We start from the raw sequence: 19476 nt of genomic DNA, 5'->3' as shown, positions 1-19476 counted from the left end.
ATGACCGGCCGTTCTGTGATTCTAAAGAACACACAGAGGGCCAGTCCAGTCAGAGGTGAAGGACATGAGCACTTTTACAGCCTTTTTCGGTATTAAAATAGATTATTATTATTATTAATAATATTAATGCTAATAATAGATATATAAAGATTAAGTATAAAAGATCTTAAACGTTGGGAAAGAAGTTTTTGTTTGTGATAATAGTTTTTTTTTGTATTATATATGTTTTGATTATAATAATTGATCATTAAAGTGGTATCAAAGCTGGTAATGTTGCAGCTAGTTTTAATGATTTTGTATACCGAGAGACGTACATTTTTTTTTACAATTTTTTAAAAATAATATAATAAAGACAATTAATTAAGAATTAAATCATTTAAAAAAAAATTATAATATTTGAAAATCAAGAAAACGAAATAAAATAATTGTGAAAGATGGGAGGCGTGTGGCCGTTCACGGAAACGACTGATTATGACCGAGCAATTATATCATGAAAGTTACGGTGCTTATTAATCTTTTTAAAACGTATGTGGTAACTTGCCAAAGTGCTTTGTTCTGAACGTTCATCAGTATTATAATCAAAAAGAGAAATATGAATGTTAGTTTTTACTGAAATTATCAAATAAAGTCAAACATAAAAGTCAATGTCAAAAGTCAACATTTCACACTCTTTACTGAGCTGTGTGGGGTTTGTTCAACTTTTAAAAGATGTTTGAATGGTGATATACACAGTGATAGGTGTTAAGGACTAACGTTTATAATAAATACATTTGTATTGATTTTAAGATCTTTTCATACAATCATACGTATTGGGATCATTTGTATTAATGTGGACCGGAGGAGAGGGTGACGAGCATACGTTTCCGGGCCGCGAAATAGCTGTGACTTTATCGTAATATTTGCAGAATTATAAATATGTGACACGCTCTATCGAAATCAGTCGGAAGTCGCAACGGCTCATTTCAGAATAAACGTGGATTTACGTAAAAAACTATTTTTTCAGGGTTCGGGTGTTTTGTTTGATTTTAAACAAACCAAGTCTTGGCTTTCAGAATATGAAACTTTTATTTCCAAAATCACACGATAAGTACATTTTTGAAGCTTGTGAAGGGACGAAGACAGGCACCTCTCACTCGCACTCTGCTCTTCCAGCAGCGCCACCCCCCTCCCTCCGGCTGACATTATGAACGTAAGAGTATAGTAATCATAGATAACACGGCAGGGTCCGTTACAGTTTGTTTTCATCTGATTTAAATTAAACAGAGTCTTGGCTTTCGGCAAATTCAGATGATAAATATAACTTTGAAGCTTGTAACGGCATAATTACAAGCGGAGAACGGAGTAATTTAACGCCACAGCAGGCACAACAACAGCCGGTGTTTCTCGTGAGGGTTTTCCCCGGGAAACAAACACAATACACACAAACGCAAAAATACACAAACACACACACGCACACACGTATACACACACACTCGCGAGCTTCCCCTCCAAACGAAAATATCTTCCCTCCGTAGTATTTTGATCATTTGCTCCACTAATAATCAATCAGATCGATGGATTCCAGAGAAGAGGAAACTTTAAAGGCCTTTTTCTCAAAATGAGGACTCGGTGACAGTCATTATATAATGTGACATATTTCGCTTAATATTTGGAGTACAAAAACAATCCTAATATCATTAGAAAGCTAGGAATATCCTCTTTCCAACCATGTATACAACTCAAAATGTGTCTTCGGGTCAATGCGACTGATTTCGATGGAGCAGGTCACATATATAAAAATATTTTATCAAAGAAAAATTCAATTTTATTTTTATTTTCGTACCGTATCATTATTTCATCCAAAACATACAAAATAAATCAAAATTGGTTAGCATAAAGTCTCTCGTACGCAGAGAAAGTTACTGGTGCGCCAATAGGAAGTGGAGCACACAGGAGACAACCGTTTCATCGCAGACCGTTATGTTTATGTGGGGAAATGGCAGTGCATAGTGCATACATTATTTGAGATATAGTTTGAACTCGGACTTCATTTTAAGGACATTGCGGCCAGGGGTGTAGAGTTATTTTTTTATTTGTAAAACCTCCTTCACTTCATGAACTGGCTGCAGCATCAGGAGGCAGCCTCTGAGAAGTGCAGCACCAGCGCGTACACACCGCCTTCACTGTGTTCCCCACTGCAGGCTGCTACGTTTCAACCACACACACCTCTACACACACACACACACACACACACACACACACACACACACACACACACACACACACACACACACACACACACACACACACACACACACACACACACACACACACTAGGGCTGCACGATTTTGGGAAAAAATCTAATTGCGATTTATCTGACAAATATTGCGATTGCGATTCGAATTGCGATATTTATTTTTAAGCGACCCAATGGAAGTTTATTGTAAAATGCGGCCATAACTCCGGCTAGGAAGGTCGTATCAACATACTCCTGTCTCTAGCATCCCCGCAGCCCGAGCTACGAGTGAAAGAACTAAACTTACATGAAACTTCCGTTGGGTTGCTTTAAAGTCAAGCTTCAGTTAAAGATTCACCCTGTAATAGAAACATGTGATGGAGCATTACTGACCTGACTCAGATGGTTGGTTTCACCAAACCATCTTGGAAAGCTCCATTGGAAGCCATTTGGAAAGGGCAGGCACTTTCAAAAATACTTGGCAGGTGATTGGATCAATCTGTCTATCACCTTCTATCATGGGCCACTTCTGATTGATTAACAATGGCTGGTACATGTGGAGCACAGCACTTCTGATTGGTGTGGATGACTGACACAGAAGAAGAAAAAAAAAAAATGTAAAAAAAAAAAATGTAAAAAAAAAGTTAAAAAAAATCGCAAGCTTTGCGATTTGATAATCGCATCACCTCGAATCGCGATTTCGATTTAAAATCGATTAATCGTTCAGCCCTAACACACACACACACACACACACACACACACACACACACACACACACACACACACACACACACACACACACACACACACACACACACACACACATTGAACGGCCCGATTATTCTCCCTATTACTCGTTGTATGAAGGAAATGTCCGGTCACAAAGGCGCATGATGTGTGTGTATATGTGCTCTGCTCAGCTCCGCTGTGTGTGTGTATGTTCGGTGTGTTTGTGTGTGTCCAACAACGGCATTTGTTTTCAAATGATCATGAACAGTAATTTACACACATCTGGCCAACTCCATAGGTATGTGGGTGTTCACAAAAGAAGTTAGTTTAATCTTAATCTCGATGTAGTGCTAAATGCTGTCGGAGTGCACCGGAACGAACGCCCCGGTATGACGTTATTATGGCTGGCAAACAAGCCCAGGGGTCTCACTGACATTTCAGTTATATTAATATGTGTACAGTGGTCCTAATTTGTTTTAATTGTATCCTGGTTTTAAACTTTGTTAATAGCCTATGTTTTGGATGCATATTGTTCTATTATTTGTTCAGGCTGTTACATACAATTAGCCACTGTTGCCACCCATATTAGGCTATATTATTATATATTATATTAATATTTGTAAAGCGGTCCTAATTTTTAGTTTTCATTGTATCCTAGTTTTAAACGTTGTTAATATGTTTTGGATGCATATTTGTATTTCTTCAGGCTGTTAAATACAATTAGCCTCTGTTGCCACCTGCTGGTGAGTAAATATTAAAATCAGTTAAAATTGACAACCGGTCCGCACATTTATTTTAATGTATCTGCCGGTCCTTGGCACAATAAAGGTTGGGAACCCCTGCTTTAGCACATCAGTCTCCAACCCTCCTGATGATGTGAGACTAGCTGACCAAATGAGCACTATTGTGCAGCAGATAGGGCAGCAGCTTGCTGATAGCATTATGTCTCGCATTAACACTACAGCTTCTGCGCACACGAGTCATGAAGAAACATGCATTAAAAAAGACATACTCCCCAGCCAAACACTGGATCTCTCCCAAGTCCAGCTAGTCACTCAGAGAGGAGTTAAAGACCCACCTGTGTTCAGAGGAGAGAGTTCAGACACACTGCCTGTTGATGAATGGGAGGATTTGATGAGAAATTACATCAGGAAAAGCAATATCCAGCCAGAGCATCAAGCTGAAGAAATTGTGATTCACCTGAGGGGCAGAGCAAAGGATGTTGTGAAGTTTGGGATAAGAAATAGTGGAATTGATGTCCAAGAGAACCCGCAGGCCATCTATGGACATCTATTTCATTTTCACTGTTTGTAAAGTAAATAAATAGTATTTTCATTTCAATAATGTACTTTCTATACCCTGCTTCATAAACAATACTGACATCCCTGTGCTCCTTTGAGTCTGTCTCACAGTCCGGGTGTGAGGACAGCGTGAGGACACAGTCAAGGCTGCTTTACTCAAAAGGCCAAACTTTTGAACCCATACGGAAAACATTCTTCCCAAAACTCAATCATAAGCATCCTCAAATATTTAAAAATGAAAAACTAAAAATAATACTGGGGGAATATAAAGAGAGCTGCATTGTTGCAGGACAGTTTGTCTCTGCCTGCCACAGTTTGAGGGAATCGGACTGACCTGATACACCAGCTCTCACAACTTATGTATATCTATATCATATTCTATTTTGTATTAATGTATGATATGAATTAAATGAATCTGTATTACTTTTAAGAAAGACAAAAATAAAATTCTTGCTTAATGTTCAAATTCTTAGCAGTTTGTTTATAACTGTTTATTTGTTTGTATTTGTGTATAGATGTTGCAACTATACAGAGCTTTGGCAATACTATATGTAACTATGGTCATGCTAATAAAGCTATTGAATTTAAATTGAGAGAGCTGCGGTCCTCCTGTCCTCACAACTCTTATTAATCCCGGTACCGGACAATTGCTATTTGTTCTTACTTGGAAATAAGTTGTGCTTCCCAACCCTGCCAATGTGCTACACGTCCCGCCCCCCCCCCCCAAATGGGAACCGGATTTTGGTACCCAGCCCTAGTGTTACATTTATATGTATTTATGCATTTTAGACTTACTTTCTCACTTTCTCTGTCCGTCTGTTCTAGAAACTGAAAGGAAGAGAGACGTCACAGCTGTCAGCAATGTGACAAATCCTTTACAACATCTGGAACTTTAAAGAGCCACCTGCATATTCATAGAGGAGGGAAACAGTACAGCTGTGAAGAGTGTGGGGAAATGTTCACTACATCAGGTGCTCTCAAATCACATCTAATATACACACACGGGAGAAAAACCGTACAGCTGTGAAGAGTGTGGGACAACTTTCACTAGATCACATCAACTGAAAACACATCAACGTATTCACACAGGAGAAAAACCGTACAACTGTGAAGAGTGTGGGAAAACGTTCACTCAATCAGGTGCTCTCAAATCACATCTACGTATACACACGGGAGAGAAACCGTACTGGTGTGAAGAGTGTAGGACATCTTTTACTAGATCACATCATCTCAAAACACATCAACGGATTCACACGGGAGAACAACCGTACAGCTGTGAAGAGTGTGGGAATACGTTCACTACACCGACTGCTCTCAAATACCATCACCTTGTTCACACGGGAGAGAAACCGTACTGGTGTGAAGAGTGTGGTAAAACATTCACTCAATCAAGTGCTCTCAAAACACATCAACGTAGTCACACGGGAGAAAAACCGTACAGCTATGAAGAGTGTGGGAAAACATTCACTACATCAAGTAATCTCAAAACACATCATTGTATTCACACTGGAGAAAAAGCGTATTGGTGTGAAGAGTGTGGGACTATGTTCTCTGAATCAGGTAATCTCCAATGTGTTCACACAAGAGGGAAACCATAGTGGTGTCAAGAGGGTCTTGAGTCTTTCTGAATTGAAGTCTGACTAACAGACTTCAATTCATAGAGTCAGTCTTGTTGTATGTCCCTGGACAAGCCCTGAGGTTCTCCTCAGCTTTTTAAATATCTTTAAAGTCCCCCAAAATAAAATGGGTGAGGCTCCCAAACTGTGGAACACCAGAACATATCAGAGAGGCTCAATGGACATTTTTAAATGCCAACTAAAGACATATCTCTTTAGATTAGCTTTTTATTAGCAACCCCCCACTTGAAATGGTCTTTTAGTCTTTATTATTTACCTACTTTTATATTGTTTTATTTATGATATAGGAAGGGTTTTATCTTATATTAATTTTGTATTTAGTTTCAATTCAATTCAATTCAACCTGAGGGTATTTTCTTGTCGTTTGTTGAACTATGAAGAAATGTTGTACTATGCTGTGTTTCAACCGTAGTTTTTCTTGTTATTCAATATACAAAATATTATATCTCCAGGATTAAACTGCTAGCCTCGTGAAGCTGCATTGAAGGAATTTAGTTTAACTGTTCATTAATCTGCCGACTAGTTTCTCAAATAATCTGTTTGGTTAATAAAATGTTGTGACTTCTATTGGGATGTTTTTGATAGTTCCTGTTGAGTTAGCAGTCTGTTCTGGGTTGCAGTCGAATTGTCCTAAAATCAGCTCCTATTGTCTTTTCCTATCCACTATTCCTTTACCTCTGTGTGAAACGTCACTGGGTTAAGGAATAGTGGATAGGAGAATTCTAAAGGACATGGAAGACTGCGGTGCTTTGAGAATCCGACTGCACTTTCACTATCCGACGTATTTATGATGCGCTAGCGGACGTCATACATGTGCGTCTGCTGTGGGTAAACTACAGATCTCTATACAGTGGACTACATGGATGTATAATAAGAACGACGGACTACTGTATACTCATCTGGAGACTCTGCACCGTGCTATTATGGTGTTGTTTTATGCTCTATGAACGTGGACAAACATATTCTTCATGAACAAGGTTGGAATTGAAATAAAAAACTATTCCATAACCCAGTGACTCGGTCTCCTACACGGACCCTCACTGTTGCGAGGGATGGACCCTCACTATTGCGGTAAGCGTGTTGTCACTTACGGTTGTTGTTGTCACCTCCGGGCTATCCTGTGTTCCTGTTCTGCTGCTGATAGCTTATATTATCTTAACTTAATCGATCGTTTTACAATTCTTGATCACGGCAGCTACCTGACGTTGTAATCACACGTTACTACAGCTTAAGCACTCACAACTCTCCTTTTCTTAGCTACTGTAACTCCACGGTTGCTTACACTTCTTTCGGGTTTGCTAACGGTAGCTACTTTAGCTTGATAGCTAGACATGGCTCCTTCCCCACCCACAGGTGCTATTTCCTGCTCTATCTGTCTCATGTGTGGTTGCTTCCCTACCTCCTTTACTGGTACCGATAGGCCTACTTGTGTTAAATGTAGTACAGATGCTCGGTTGGAGGCGGGAATCATAGCAATAGAAGCCCGGCTCAGCATTTTCTAAAGTAACTCAGCTACAGTAAAACCCATGTTAGTCGGTGCAGACCGGCAAGAGGTAGCTCCTATTTGCCGTCCCCCGGCAACTCCCGAGCAGCCGGGAGACTGGGTGACTGTTCAGAAGGGGCATAATGCGAGACCCGCAGGTCCCCACCAACCCGCTCACTTATCTAACAGATTTTCCCAACTCAGTGAGACACCAGCTGAGAAGCCAACTCTGGTTATTGGTAGCTCTTTCTTGAGATATGTGAATTTAGAGACCAAAGCCTCCACAGTCACATGCATTCCGGGGGCCAGAGCGGGCGACGTTGAGGCACATCTTAAACTGCTGGCTGAGAATAAACGTAAATACAGTAGGATTGTTATTCACGTCGGTGGTAAAAATGTTCGTTTACGTCAATCAGAATGCACCAAAGTTAATGTGGCATCGATGTGTAGATATGCTAAAACAATGTCAGACACCGTCATTTTCTCTGGTCCCCTCCCCAATCTGATCAATGACGACATGTATAGCCGCATGTCATCATTTCAGAGCTGGTTGTCTTGGTGGTGCCCAGCAAACGATGTGGGCTTCGTAAATAATTGGACAGCCTTCTGGGGAAAACCTGATCTGATTAAGACCCCGTTTACACTAGAACAAAACGGGTTGGATCCGCATAGTTTCTCTTGCTTATAGCCCTTTCATTTACACGAGGCCGTAACAAAATGATAGAAACGGACCCCACAAACGATAACGGGTCCCAAGGTGGATAGATTTGCAAATGAAACGCTCTGGGGGGTCAAACGGATCCGTCTGTACGCCTCTATACGATCATTTTCTAATAACGATTAAATAGCCCCGCCTCCATCTCCCCAGTCTCCTGCCCAGAGATCAGCTGCTGGGCTGTCAGAAGAGGGGGAGGAAAATAGGCTCCGTTTTGTATTCTTATATTATTATATAGAGTCATTATTCATTTGTTTTAAAGCTCAATAAATAACAAAGAAGACCTTTGACCGGCACTTTTCTAATTTTGTACGGAAGATTTAAACTTTAACGGACATGTTGACCAGTGAAAAAAAATCTAACGGAAACTCTGCCGCACGGTCCACTCGTCCCTTGGAAGAGGCGGAGAGGTGGGTGTTTTTCATCTGCTGGTGGACTACCGGAGAGATATACAGCAGGTCAGGAGCAAATTGCCTCGGGGAGGGAGAAAAAGAGCCAGAGCGTCCACCGCGGAGAATAAACAGAAGGGCAACCATGCGCGGGAAGTCTTCTTTGCTGCTTTTGTGGTAAGACTACAGCCCCACTTACAGGCTTGGCATATGTACTACAGCGTCTTCAGCGCTATCAAGCGGTCTCGTGCTGAAGTACAGCGGCACTTACAGGCCTGGCATATGTACTACAGCGTTTCGAGCGGTCTCGTGTGAACGGACACGTTTCTGGTGCCTCTTGCGTGTGGACGGAAGACTTTTTTGATAACGATTGCGGTCCGTTATCGTTATCGTCCTTTTGTGGCAAGGGCTTAAGAGAGACGGCATTCATCCTACTCTAGAAGGTGCAGATCTAATTTCAGCAAACATTTCAGAGTTTTGTGGACTTAATCCATGACAAACTAGAGTTGAGACCAGGAGGCGGAGTCGCAGTCTTACACGCTTCTCTGCGCTCTCTCCAATAAAATACCCAATATTAACGGTGTGTGTGTCGGCCCAAGGACAATTTAAAGTGAAACATAACAGAGGTGTCATACATAATAACATAATAAAGTACATGTAACAACTACTACAGTGCAACAAAACAGGAAGAATAAATGTGGACTCTTAAACATAAGATCTCTAGCATCTAAAGCAATATTGGTAAATGATTTAATATCAGATTATCATATTGATATATGCTGTCTCACTGAAACTTGGTTGAGACATGAAGAATATTTCAGCATAAATGAAGCCACTCCACCCAGCCATATCAATACTCATATTGGGGAAGGCGTGTGGTGCAGTGGGTTGTGCGTGGTGTTCGCTTCAGGGGTTCACAGGTTCAAACCCCACTGCAGTCAGCATGTCGTTGTGTTCCTGGGCAAGACACTTCACCCCCAATTGCTCCTGTGGGGATTGCCCACAGTATTGAGTATATACAGTAACTCGCTTTGGATAAAAGCGTCTAACAAGTGACATGTAATGTAATATTGCTCGAGGCACAGGCCGAGGAGGTGGAGTTGCAGCAATCTTTGACTCAAGTTTACTTATCAATACTAAACCAAATTGTTTTTTTTAAAGCCTCGTTTTTAGTGTTACGCATCTGACCTGGAAAACTTTGCAGCCAATCTTATTTGTTACAGTGTACCGTGCACCAGGTCCTTATTCAGAATTATTATCAGAATTCTCTGAGTTTTTATCAACTTTGGTTCTCAATTATCGTTAATTAAGTAATTATCGTAAGTGACTTTAATATTCATGTTGACGACGATAAAAATAGCCTTACTGTTCCATTTAACTCTATATTAGATTATATTGGTTTCCGTCACACTCTCGACTTTGTTCTGATTTATGGTATTGAAATTGAGCAACTATTAGTCGAACCGCATAATCCTGCTTTATTCGACCATTTTTTGGTAACTTTTGAAGTACTATTACGAGACAACAACGCATTAGTCAAAAGCTCCTGCAGCAGAAACCTATCTGTTAGTGCTATAGCCACATTTAAAGGGGACCTATCATGCGAAATGCACTTTTGTACATCGTTTATACATGAATATGTATCCCCGGTGTTTCAGGGAACTCACCAAGTGTCAGAAAACACAACCCTCTCTTTTCCTCCATACCCAAATCTCTAAAAACGGGGCTGCAACGGAGCTGATACAGATTTGAAATTGTTCTGACGTCAGAAACAGGGTGCTCCGCCTATATGGGCAACTCTCCACCTATCAGGGGAATGGGGGGTTGGGCCACGGCCATTGCCGCTCGAAAGCGCTGGAGACGCTGTAGTACATATGCCAGGCCTGTAAGTGGTGCTGTAGTCTGCCACAAAAGCAGCGAAGAAGACTTCTCACAGAATCAGCCCTTGCAAAAACAGGGCTGAAAAAGAGCAAATAGAGCGAAATGAGGCATGGCTAAAATGCATGATCTGTTTGGTATTTTGAAAAAAAACTTCACAGACATGTTTTATATAGGTATGGCCCTACAATATATTCAAATATAGCATGATAGGTCCACTTTAAGGAAGAGATTCCATCAATACTTAACTCGATAGCATGTCTGCATGCAAGGGAGGAAACTTATACAAAATGTACACCACCCCAAATTGATCATGTTGTTGATAGTGCTACAGATGCCCTGCGAATAAAATTAGACTCTGTTGCTCCTTTGAAAAAGAAGAAAATAAAACATAGACTGGCTCCATGGCATAATGCCGAAACCCGCAAAATAAAGCAAAAGTCGAGACAACTTGAAAGGATATGGCGTTCTACTAAACTTGAAGAATCTCATTTAATTTGGCATATTACTCTCAATGAATATAAGAAAGCACTGCGTAAAGCGAGAGCAGCCTACTACTCTTCATTAATATATGAGAATAAGAATAATGCAAGATTTCTTTTCAGCACTGTAGCCAGGCTGACAGAGACCCACAGCTCCATTGAGCCTTCTATTCCCATAGCACTCAGTGCAATGATTTTATGTGCTTTTTTAATGATACAATTGTTACTCTTAGAAACAAAATTAATGACCTCTTGCCTTTGACCAGTATAGTGTTATCAACAGCTCCCGGAAACGTAAGTTCTAATATTACACTAGATAGTAAACTAGAATGCTTTTCAGCCATAAACCTTGAACAATTAAATTAAATTATTCTTTCTTCTAAACCATCAACGTGCATGTTAGACCCAATTCCAACTAAGCTGTTAAAGGAAGTTTTTCCATTAATTAACACTTATTTATTAAATATTATGAATATGTATTTATTATCAGGCTATGTTCCACAATCATTCAAAGTAGCAGTGATAAAACCTCTTCTTAAAAAGCACAACCTCGATGCAGAGGTTTTAGCCAATTATAGACCTATTTTTAATCTTCCGTTCCTCTCAAAGATTCTTGAAAAAGCAGTCGCAAAACAGTTATGTTATGTAGCTTGATCCACTTCGATGGTGCAGCTAAGTGACTTTCTCCTCGGTTTCCTCTCTTCTCTTCTCTTGTTTTTTATTTTTCTCATCTTCTCTAAAAACAGAGACCTGTTTACTAGGGCTGTGCATCTTCACTGGTCTCACGATTCGATTCGATTACGATTATCCTGTCAACGATTCGATTCGGTTCGATATCCCGGTGCATCACGGTGCATCACGATTCATACCAATGCGTTGCATCCTCAATTTTCTATATTACTGCACATGGCTTATTTTTCATCAATGTATACATGCAGTAAATACATATGAACTCTCTTTTTATTATTTAGAAAGTGCTTCAGAAATCAATAACATAAATGTCTTGACATTAATTTATAAACCAAAATAAATGAATTGTATAGGTCTAGCCTCCGTGTGTGAAGTTGTTCCATCCTCAAAAACAGAAAAAATAATGCTTCTGCAGTCTAGCTGCAGCTTCTAGCCACGGCCTTCTGTTAAAAAAGGACACTGAATGTCCTGAATGAGGCATCACACACAGGACTTGAGTCTGAACACAGCAGACAACAGGAGTATTTACAACAGCATAAACAAACTAAAATAGTGCATGTGGGTACACACTCACATTCTCTGTCTTACTGTTGCATACATCCCATGAATGTATGAGACTAAGTTAGCTTCATTATATCTCAGTGATTAAGTGAATAATAAAGTTTCTATCGGGTCACTATCAGCCTGTCACTCATTATTTTCAGGGAGGGGGCGTGGCTTGGAGGAACGGAGGAGACGGTGATCGCGGAAGCTTTTTTCCTCCTGCCTTCACAAACACGTATTTATCGTCTGAAAATTGCTAGAGGACATTCATACTTTGCAATCCAAGACTTAATTAAATCCACCAAAAACCTGACATGATTGTAACGCGATTATTTTTGAAAAACATAAATCCCTGTCTGTGTCTCTGAGCCGCAGCGACACGGAGTGATTCAGAGCGGGTCTTTCTGCTGTGGGTTCTGGACTGGTGTTCTTGTGTTGGTGGATAAAGCAGACTGCTCGGTGTTTGGTGTTGCTGTGCCGCTGTCACGTATGTTCCCTGATCTCTGCGTCACCGACCGATTTGATATTAAAGTGACGTTATAGTAAAGCCGCGGCCAGAAAATCAGGAAGCAACGTTACTACTCTATAACCGATTATCTTCCGTCACTGCATCGAGACCGAATCGTCCACGTCCGCATCGCAATGCATCGTAGAAACGATTATTTTCAACACCCCTACTGTTTACTAGACGTGTCATGACTGCTGAGATATTGTTGACACTCTCTTTTGTGTTTATTATAACTTAATATAATAGGTGGGCACCCGCCTGGCTCTTTCAGTTGTGTGGTTTGTTTACATTTTACAGTGACATTGGCCCTTTCTCATTTCATCAAATCCCCCTCCTCGACTCCTCGACTCCTCTGTCCTCCGGTAGTGACCCGGAAATGAATTTTAGCGCTCCATGTTGAAGGACATCTCATTTCTCTAAATGCACGTCGAGGACCGAGCATCGAGCATCGAGGAGCCTCTCTGGAAGAGCTATAACCGAGGATACACTGATGGCTCCTCCACGGCTCCTTCCTGGATGCATTTCCGGGAACAGAGATGTTTCAAAGAGTCGTGACGCACGGCCAGACTTATCTCAGCCAATGACAGCTCTGCATGCATCCCCTGGATATTATTTTAGAAACTGCTTTCATCGCGGCGATGGTTACAGAGAGAACAGCTGTGAGGTCCGTGCAGAAAGCAGAGCAGTGTGTATAATATATATCACTCAGTATAACAGGCCTACTCTCTTTATTTGCTTTAGTTTAGTAGATATCTACAAACAAAGAGTCGATATTTTTCTAAAACCATTCAGTGCTTCACATAATAAAATACACAACGGCTGTAGCCTGATTATGTGTCGGTGTGTGTGGTACAGTGTGTGTGTGTAGATGCAGCGGACAGACAGGTCTCAGTTGGTTTGGTGTCCTCTGCTTACTTGTAATACTTGTAAATAAAACTTTTGGCCCGTAATTTATTTTCTTCATTGTAGCGACCAGAGGGGGGGGGGGGGGGATATATATCCAGTCTCTGATAGTGTTACCTTATTATGAGTGCTCTGTTTGATTCTGAAATGGTATATATCTATATAGATATATACATATATATATATATGTGTGTGTGTGTGTGTGTGTGTGTGTGTGTGTGTGTGTGTGTGTGTGTGTGTGTGTGTGTGTGTGTGTGTGTGTGTGTGTGTGTGTCCGCATCTGTAGCCTGTTATTGTCTCATTATACCGCACTGTGAATGAATCAAAGTAAATATAGAAGTGGTCATGAACACATCTGTGCCTCCTGTCATCATTAATGGACGTCTCTTTAAAATGACCGCTCAGAGAAGAGGAGTTCTCCTTTCTCTAACCGCCTGCTGCTTCCCCTCCTCTCTCCTCGGTTCCCCTCCTCGGCTCCTCCGCTCGCATCTCCTGTGGGCGGGACTAAGTCTCGAGGATAGGAGTCGAGGAGGGGAGTTCGAGAAATGAGAAAGGGCCATTGACGTCACTTCTTCTTCTTTGGCACGTTGCTTTATTTCAGAGTGGCCTTTTATTGTGGCCATTCTAAGGCACACCTGAGCAATAATCATACTGTCTAAGCAGCATCTTGATATGCCACACCTGTGAGGTGGGATGGATTATCTCGGCAAACAGAGAAGTGCTCACTATCACAGATTTTTGGAACAATATTTGAGAGAAATGGTTATTTTGTGAATATAGAAAATGTTTTAGATCTTTGAGTTCATCTCATAAAAAATGGGAGCAAAAACAAAAGTGTTGCGTTTATATTTTTGTGCAGTGTATAATGATCATATAAAGGTGTGCCGTTACCTCACTGAGCTGAGGTTATCAGAGTTATCAGTTATCAGTCTTTCAGGAGATAGCTCTCTAAAGCTCTCCCCCCCCGCGGCCGCTTAAGGCCCTGACACACCAAGCAGTCACCAGAGGACTAGCCGACGCTGAAGTCGGCTGTTGCCTGGCCGTGTTCTCCTGCGTTTTGGCCATGTGTCGCACGGGAACACACCGCACCGACTTCAGTGCGTGAGTGGCAATAACTCTCCTTACCAGCAGGCGGCAGTAGTGTGTATTCGTCATTCAAAAGAGGCAACAACCGGAAGACAGAGAAGAAGAAGAGTATCTTTTCTCCGTAATATCATACAGAGCTGGCCTCTCCTGGATCAAGGTGATGAGCAGGTCTTCGTTTGCATCATTCCAGATCGCCATGATGAGATGAAAATGAATAGCAGTCTGTGTGTGCCTTCTTAAATCGTTTGTTTACGTCCCTCACTTCCGCTTCGCTTCTCATGCACTGATTTGCTAGCTGAACAGCCAATCAGAGTGATTATTTGGTCCGACTGCCAGACCCGATGCATGGCCGATACAACATGTTGAATCGGCCATGCATCGGGTCTGGCAGTCCAAATAAGGCGTGTCACGGTCGACGGTGCGGGACACACCAACCTGACTACGGCGCCGCGAATGCCCGACAGCCTCTGACGGCCTCTGACTCCCAAAATCGGGTTGGTGTGTCAGGGCCTTTACACAGTAAATTCCAATGTTAATAAACGCACACAGAAGCTTTATATGTTTTTTGGGAGTTTGATTTATTTTAAATGAACACTAATACAAAATTAAAACCTATAATTGCACACTAAATCCATTATTTCAAAAAAAGAACTATTTCACATAAACTTCTGGTTTTTACTGGGGCTGGGGCAGTTCAACTTGATTTGTGGGGGGGTGCACTAGTGTATGGGCGCTGTAGCAATATAGGCATAGTTCTGTGAGTATAAGATAATAAGATGTACTTTGTTGATCCAAAATTGGGAACTTGTGTTATGAAATTAAAAAAAAAACATATTTTTAATTTCTAACTTTTTTTTTTTTTTCCCCCTAATTTTGGCGCCCCTGATGGGTTGATGCGCCCCTAGCATTCACCTATACTGCCTATGCCAAGGGCTGGCCCTGAATGTAGTGAAACCACCAGGGGAAGTTTTGGGAGATGTCTGAAGTATTTGTTGCACTTGACTTTATGACAGGAACGTTATTTAATATTGCATTGCAGTCTGCTTACGAGTTAAAGAAAGACAACAATTGTCTCATTATTAGACAATTAGAAAAGAGGATTCGTGTTGATGTATTTATTAAAAATGACACAATTTATTCTTTTTTTTTTAACCTGTTCCTATTGGTCTGATCCAGTCAGCTGACTTGGGACAGATCATGTGACCCTGCTACTGTTTTGATATAAATACATTTCCAAACGTTTCGTGTTTACGGTCGTTTGAATCTCTGTTTTGAGAAAAAAGAAATGTGGATATCTTTTTACACGGCCCGTGTATTCAGAGTATTAATGATAGGGCTAATAGTCATTAGCCTGCATGGTTTTTCATACCACTGCTACGCTGACGACACCCAATTAATTCTGTCCTTTCCCCGCACAGAGGTGTCACATATGCAATCAATGCATACAGAGAGTTAAGGCTGTTACGACAGTGTTGCAACATGCTTTACGGCATGGGAAGGACTGCTTTACTACAGAGTGAGCCCGCGAGTTGTGATGTTTCTGCCTTCTGTAATGTCTTGACTTACTGTTGAATAAACCTGAATCATAAAAGATACTCAACCCTCGATCATACTACATGGTGTCAGAAGTGACCGGTGAGTCACAGGAAATAAAAAAGACCAGCGGGTCCAGCCCTGTATGATCTATCAGAACACTGTGAGTTTGGCGCAAGCCGAGATGAGAATATCCTCGACCGAATTGTCGTCGGGATACGAGACAGAGAGCTCTCGCGCAGGCTGCAGCTAACGGCGGACCTAACAGCAATGACGATACGGACCGTCAGGCAGTCAGAGGAGGTCGCAGCACAAGTGAGTCTGCAGGAAGACACAGTGGGATCAGTATAGGAGGTGAGATTCAAAGAAAAAAATAACAAATGGAAACCTCAACAACATCAAGGCAAGTCAAAAGACAGAAAATGGGAGGGAAGTGAAAGGAAATGTGGGAAATCACAGCATAGCAGATACTAAGGATAGAGCGCCTGAGAGAGTCGGCAGTGAGGATGGCTAGAGACGCGGGGATGACGCCTTCCTCAGCGGCGTTTCTTGCCATTGACAAGCTGGTTGTCAACAACAATGGCCGCGCCCGGCAACCAGTAGCAGTCGCCGCGTCCGTGAACACACCCAAATACTAAGGTAGGTTAGACTGGGAGGCTTTCCATGCCCAATTTGAACTGCTAGCACATGCCGGGGGGTGGTCAATAGAGACTAAAGCGCTACAGTTAGCTTTGTGCCTCACAGACGAGGCTCTTTCATGCCTGATACTCAGGGTCTGCGTCATGGGGGGTCATTCGCGGGCCATGCCCCCCCAAATGAGTCACTGTGCCCCCCCAACGCAGGGTGGGCAAGGCTTACCACTTTGCCTTTTTTTTTAATCATATAAGTGAAAACGTTTCCACTAAAGGTTCTTTGTGTGAAATACATCAGAAATAAATAATACAAATATAAAACACAGCCTGAGCTGTGCTCACTGCTGCTCTCTGATTGGTGTGTTGCTTGACCAATGACCCCCGACTTTTGTTTTGTTATCATTACGTGGATGTGTGTTTAGATGAAAGCCCGGTGGCGATCTGTTCATCTGTTACACTGATTATACAGTAAAGCCATCGAAAATAATATGATATACAGTACAATAGCCGACTTCTGGGTCTCTGTGTTTCATTCAAGCTCGGCTCTCTGTGTGTGTGTGGCACGAGCGCATTTTGTGAGTGCGCGAATGGTAACGTGGAATGTTGTTGTTAGCATCTGGTTAGCTAGCTATGCTAACGTGTATAAAGGGCTGTTTCTACACAAAGGCGGAGGAGAGTTTTCTCCTGTCAGACTGAGAGGATCTTATAACGTCAGCTCAGTGAGGTAATGACTCTCTCAGTATTTAGATAGTTAACTTTAGTGTAGGTTAACTTATCTCAGTGGGTCTCAAACGGTTTGGTCACCATTTATGTAAACAAGTATTGCGAGGAATAGGCTACCTTTATATGATCATATAGTTATTAAGAGAATAAATGAAAAACGGGTATGAAATAATATAGGACAGTAACACAAGAATACAGTTTAAAAGGGGAGTGATTAGTAAAATATCCATAAAGAAAAAGTAAATCTGTTTACAGTTCTGTTTCATATGGATATTGAGAGATGTAGGCTATCCATAGATCTCTTCATGCTGCTCTCAAAGTGCACCAGATTGATGCATTTAACTTCAATATTTTAAAAATAATCTTCCCCGGGGAGCATGCCCCCAGACCCTCCAAGAGGAGGTTAGGTCCACCCCCACCTAAAACATGTTCACATGGATAGGATACTAAATACATTTGCACACTTTTTATATGGTGGCCTATGTCCATATGTTTCTGTTGTGGTGGTCGTGCCACAACCGTGCATGTATGCACAAGTCATAGGTGCGCTATAAAATAGCACTACACCCCTGCAATGTGTGTGAAAGACAATAGACTTTACAGCATGTTTTTTAAATTTAAATTGAAGTTGCGTTGGTGTTTGTGTGTTGGTTGTTGACGGCAGTGTTTTCCCCCCCTTGGTAAATGATTGCCCCCCCATTTGATTTGTTCTAGAGCCGACCCTGCTGCTACTACTTAGCTCTGAGGACCAACACAGCTATGAAGCGTTAAGCGGGGGCTTTGAGGAGGCGGTTTGGACAGTGTTTCCCGCCAGAGCTGCTACAGAATGAATTAAGTAACCGCTATAGGAAGTCTGGGGAGACGCTGCGGGCGTTGGCTAACGCATGCCACCTGGAGTGTAGAGTGAGCTCATCAGGGCCCTCCTCCCTGCAGACTTGAGGGTCGAGGTGCAGCTGCAGCGTCCACAGTCCTTGCAGGCGGCCTTGGAGATGGCTGTGGAGAGAGAGAATGTGTGGAGTGTAGCTGCTAGGAGCTGCGAAGGGCCTGTACCATCGGCTGTGAGGAGCTGCCTGCAGAGAGGAGGAGAAGCCTGCATGGGTTGATGAAATGACTGAACTGATAAGGGCTGTGTCTCTGCAGCCAACATGCAGGCCAAGTACCAGGGTCTGCTGGGGGTGTGGTCAGCCAGGACATTTGGCCAGAGACTGCCCCACTGCTGGACACAGGCTCGACAGTAACCCTGGTGAGAGCAGATGTGTTGCCCAGTGGGACTCATTTAGAACCGACAACGGTACGTCTACGCACAGTCACAGGAGAGCTGGCACCTATGAAAGGAAAAGTCATGCTGACTGTGTCGGTGGGGGGAGTTGAAGTGCATGGATGCCGCCGGCGGATGCCAATACTGTGAGAGGAGAGAGACCCGGGAAAAGGAGCTGCTGGAGGAGGACATCGTCTGTGCGGCAGCTCGACAAGTTGAAGAGGTTATTTGCCGGGAGCTCCAGACAGTGGACGTGGCAGAGTGGAAGCAACAGCAAGAACTGGACGCAGACCTACAGCCTGTACTGCAGTGGGTCGAGGCGCAGCAGCGGCCACCGTGGGAGGAGGTGGCAGTGTTCTCCAAAGCAACCAAGGGGCTGTGGTCTCAGTGTGAGGCTCTGCGTCTGTGTCAGGGCGTACTACAGCGTGCGTGGAAGGAACCAGCAACTTTTAAAACTTGTAAATAAAACTGTTGGCCCGTAATTTATTTTCCTCATTGTAGCGACCAGAGAGGGGGGGGGGGGATATATCCAGTCTCTGATAGTGTTACGTTATTATGAGAGTGCTCTGTTTGATTCTGAAATTGTATATATTTATATAAATATATATATATGTGTATATATATATATACATACATATATATATGTATGTATATGTATATATATATATGTATATATACATACATATATATATGTATGTATACATATATATGTATATACATATATATGTATATATACATACATATATATATGTATGTATACATATATGTTC

At 42.0% G+C, this 19476-nt stretch overlaps 1 protein-coding gene and 1 pseudogene across 1 annotated transcript in view; both read left to right on the top strand.

Annotated features, from left to right (window-relative positions):
* LOC139432873 (zinc finger protein 595-like) overlaps positions 1-19476 on the top strand; it is a 33642-nt gene continuing 14166 nt past the window's right edge. Inside the window, exons 1-2 of the mRNA XM_071202204.1 lie at positions 1-55; positions 5255-5843. Of these exons, the coding sequence (XP_071058305.1) occupies positions 1-55; positions 5255-5843 (644 nt within the window). The remainder of the gene's footprint in view (positions 56-5254; positions 5844-19476) is intronic.
* Positions 7215-8966, top strand: LOC139433270 (uncharacterized; annotated as a pseudogene).

This window comes from Pseudochaenichthys georgianus, unplaced genomic scaffold (assembly GCF_902827115.2).
Source record: "Pseudochaenichthys georgianus unplaced genomic scaffold, fPseGeo1.2 scaffold_167_arrow_ctg1, whole genome shotgun sequence".
Taxonomy (NCBI): Eukaryota; Metazoa; Chordata; class Actinopteri; order Perciformes; family Channichthyidae; genus Pseudochaenichthys; species Pseudochaenichthys georgianus.
Note: the sequence above shows the minus strand (reverse complement) of the source record. Positions and strands in the feature narration are given on the sequence as shown.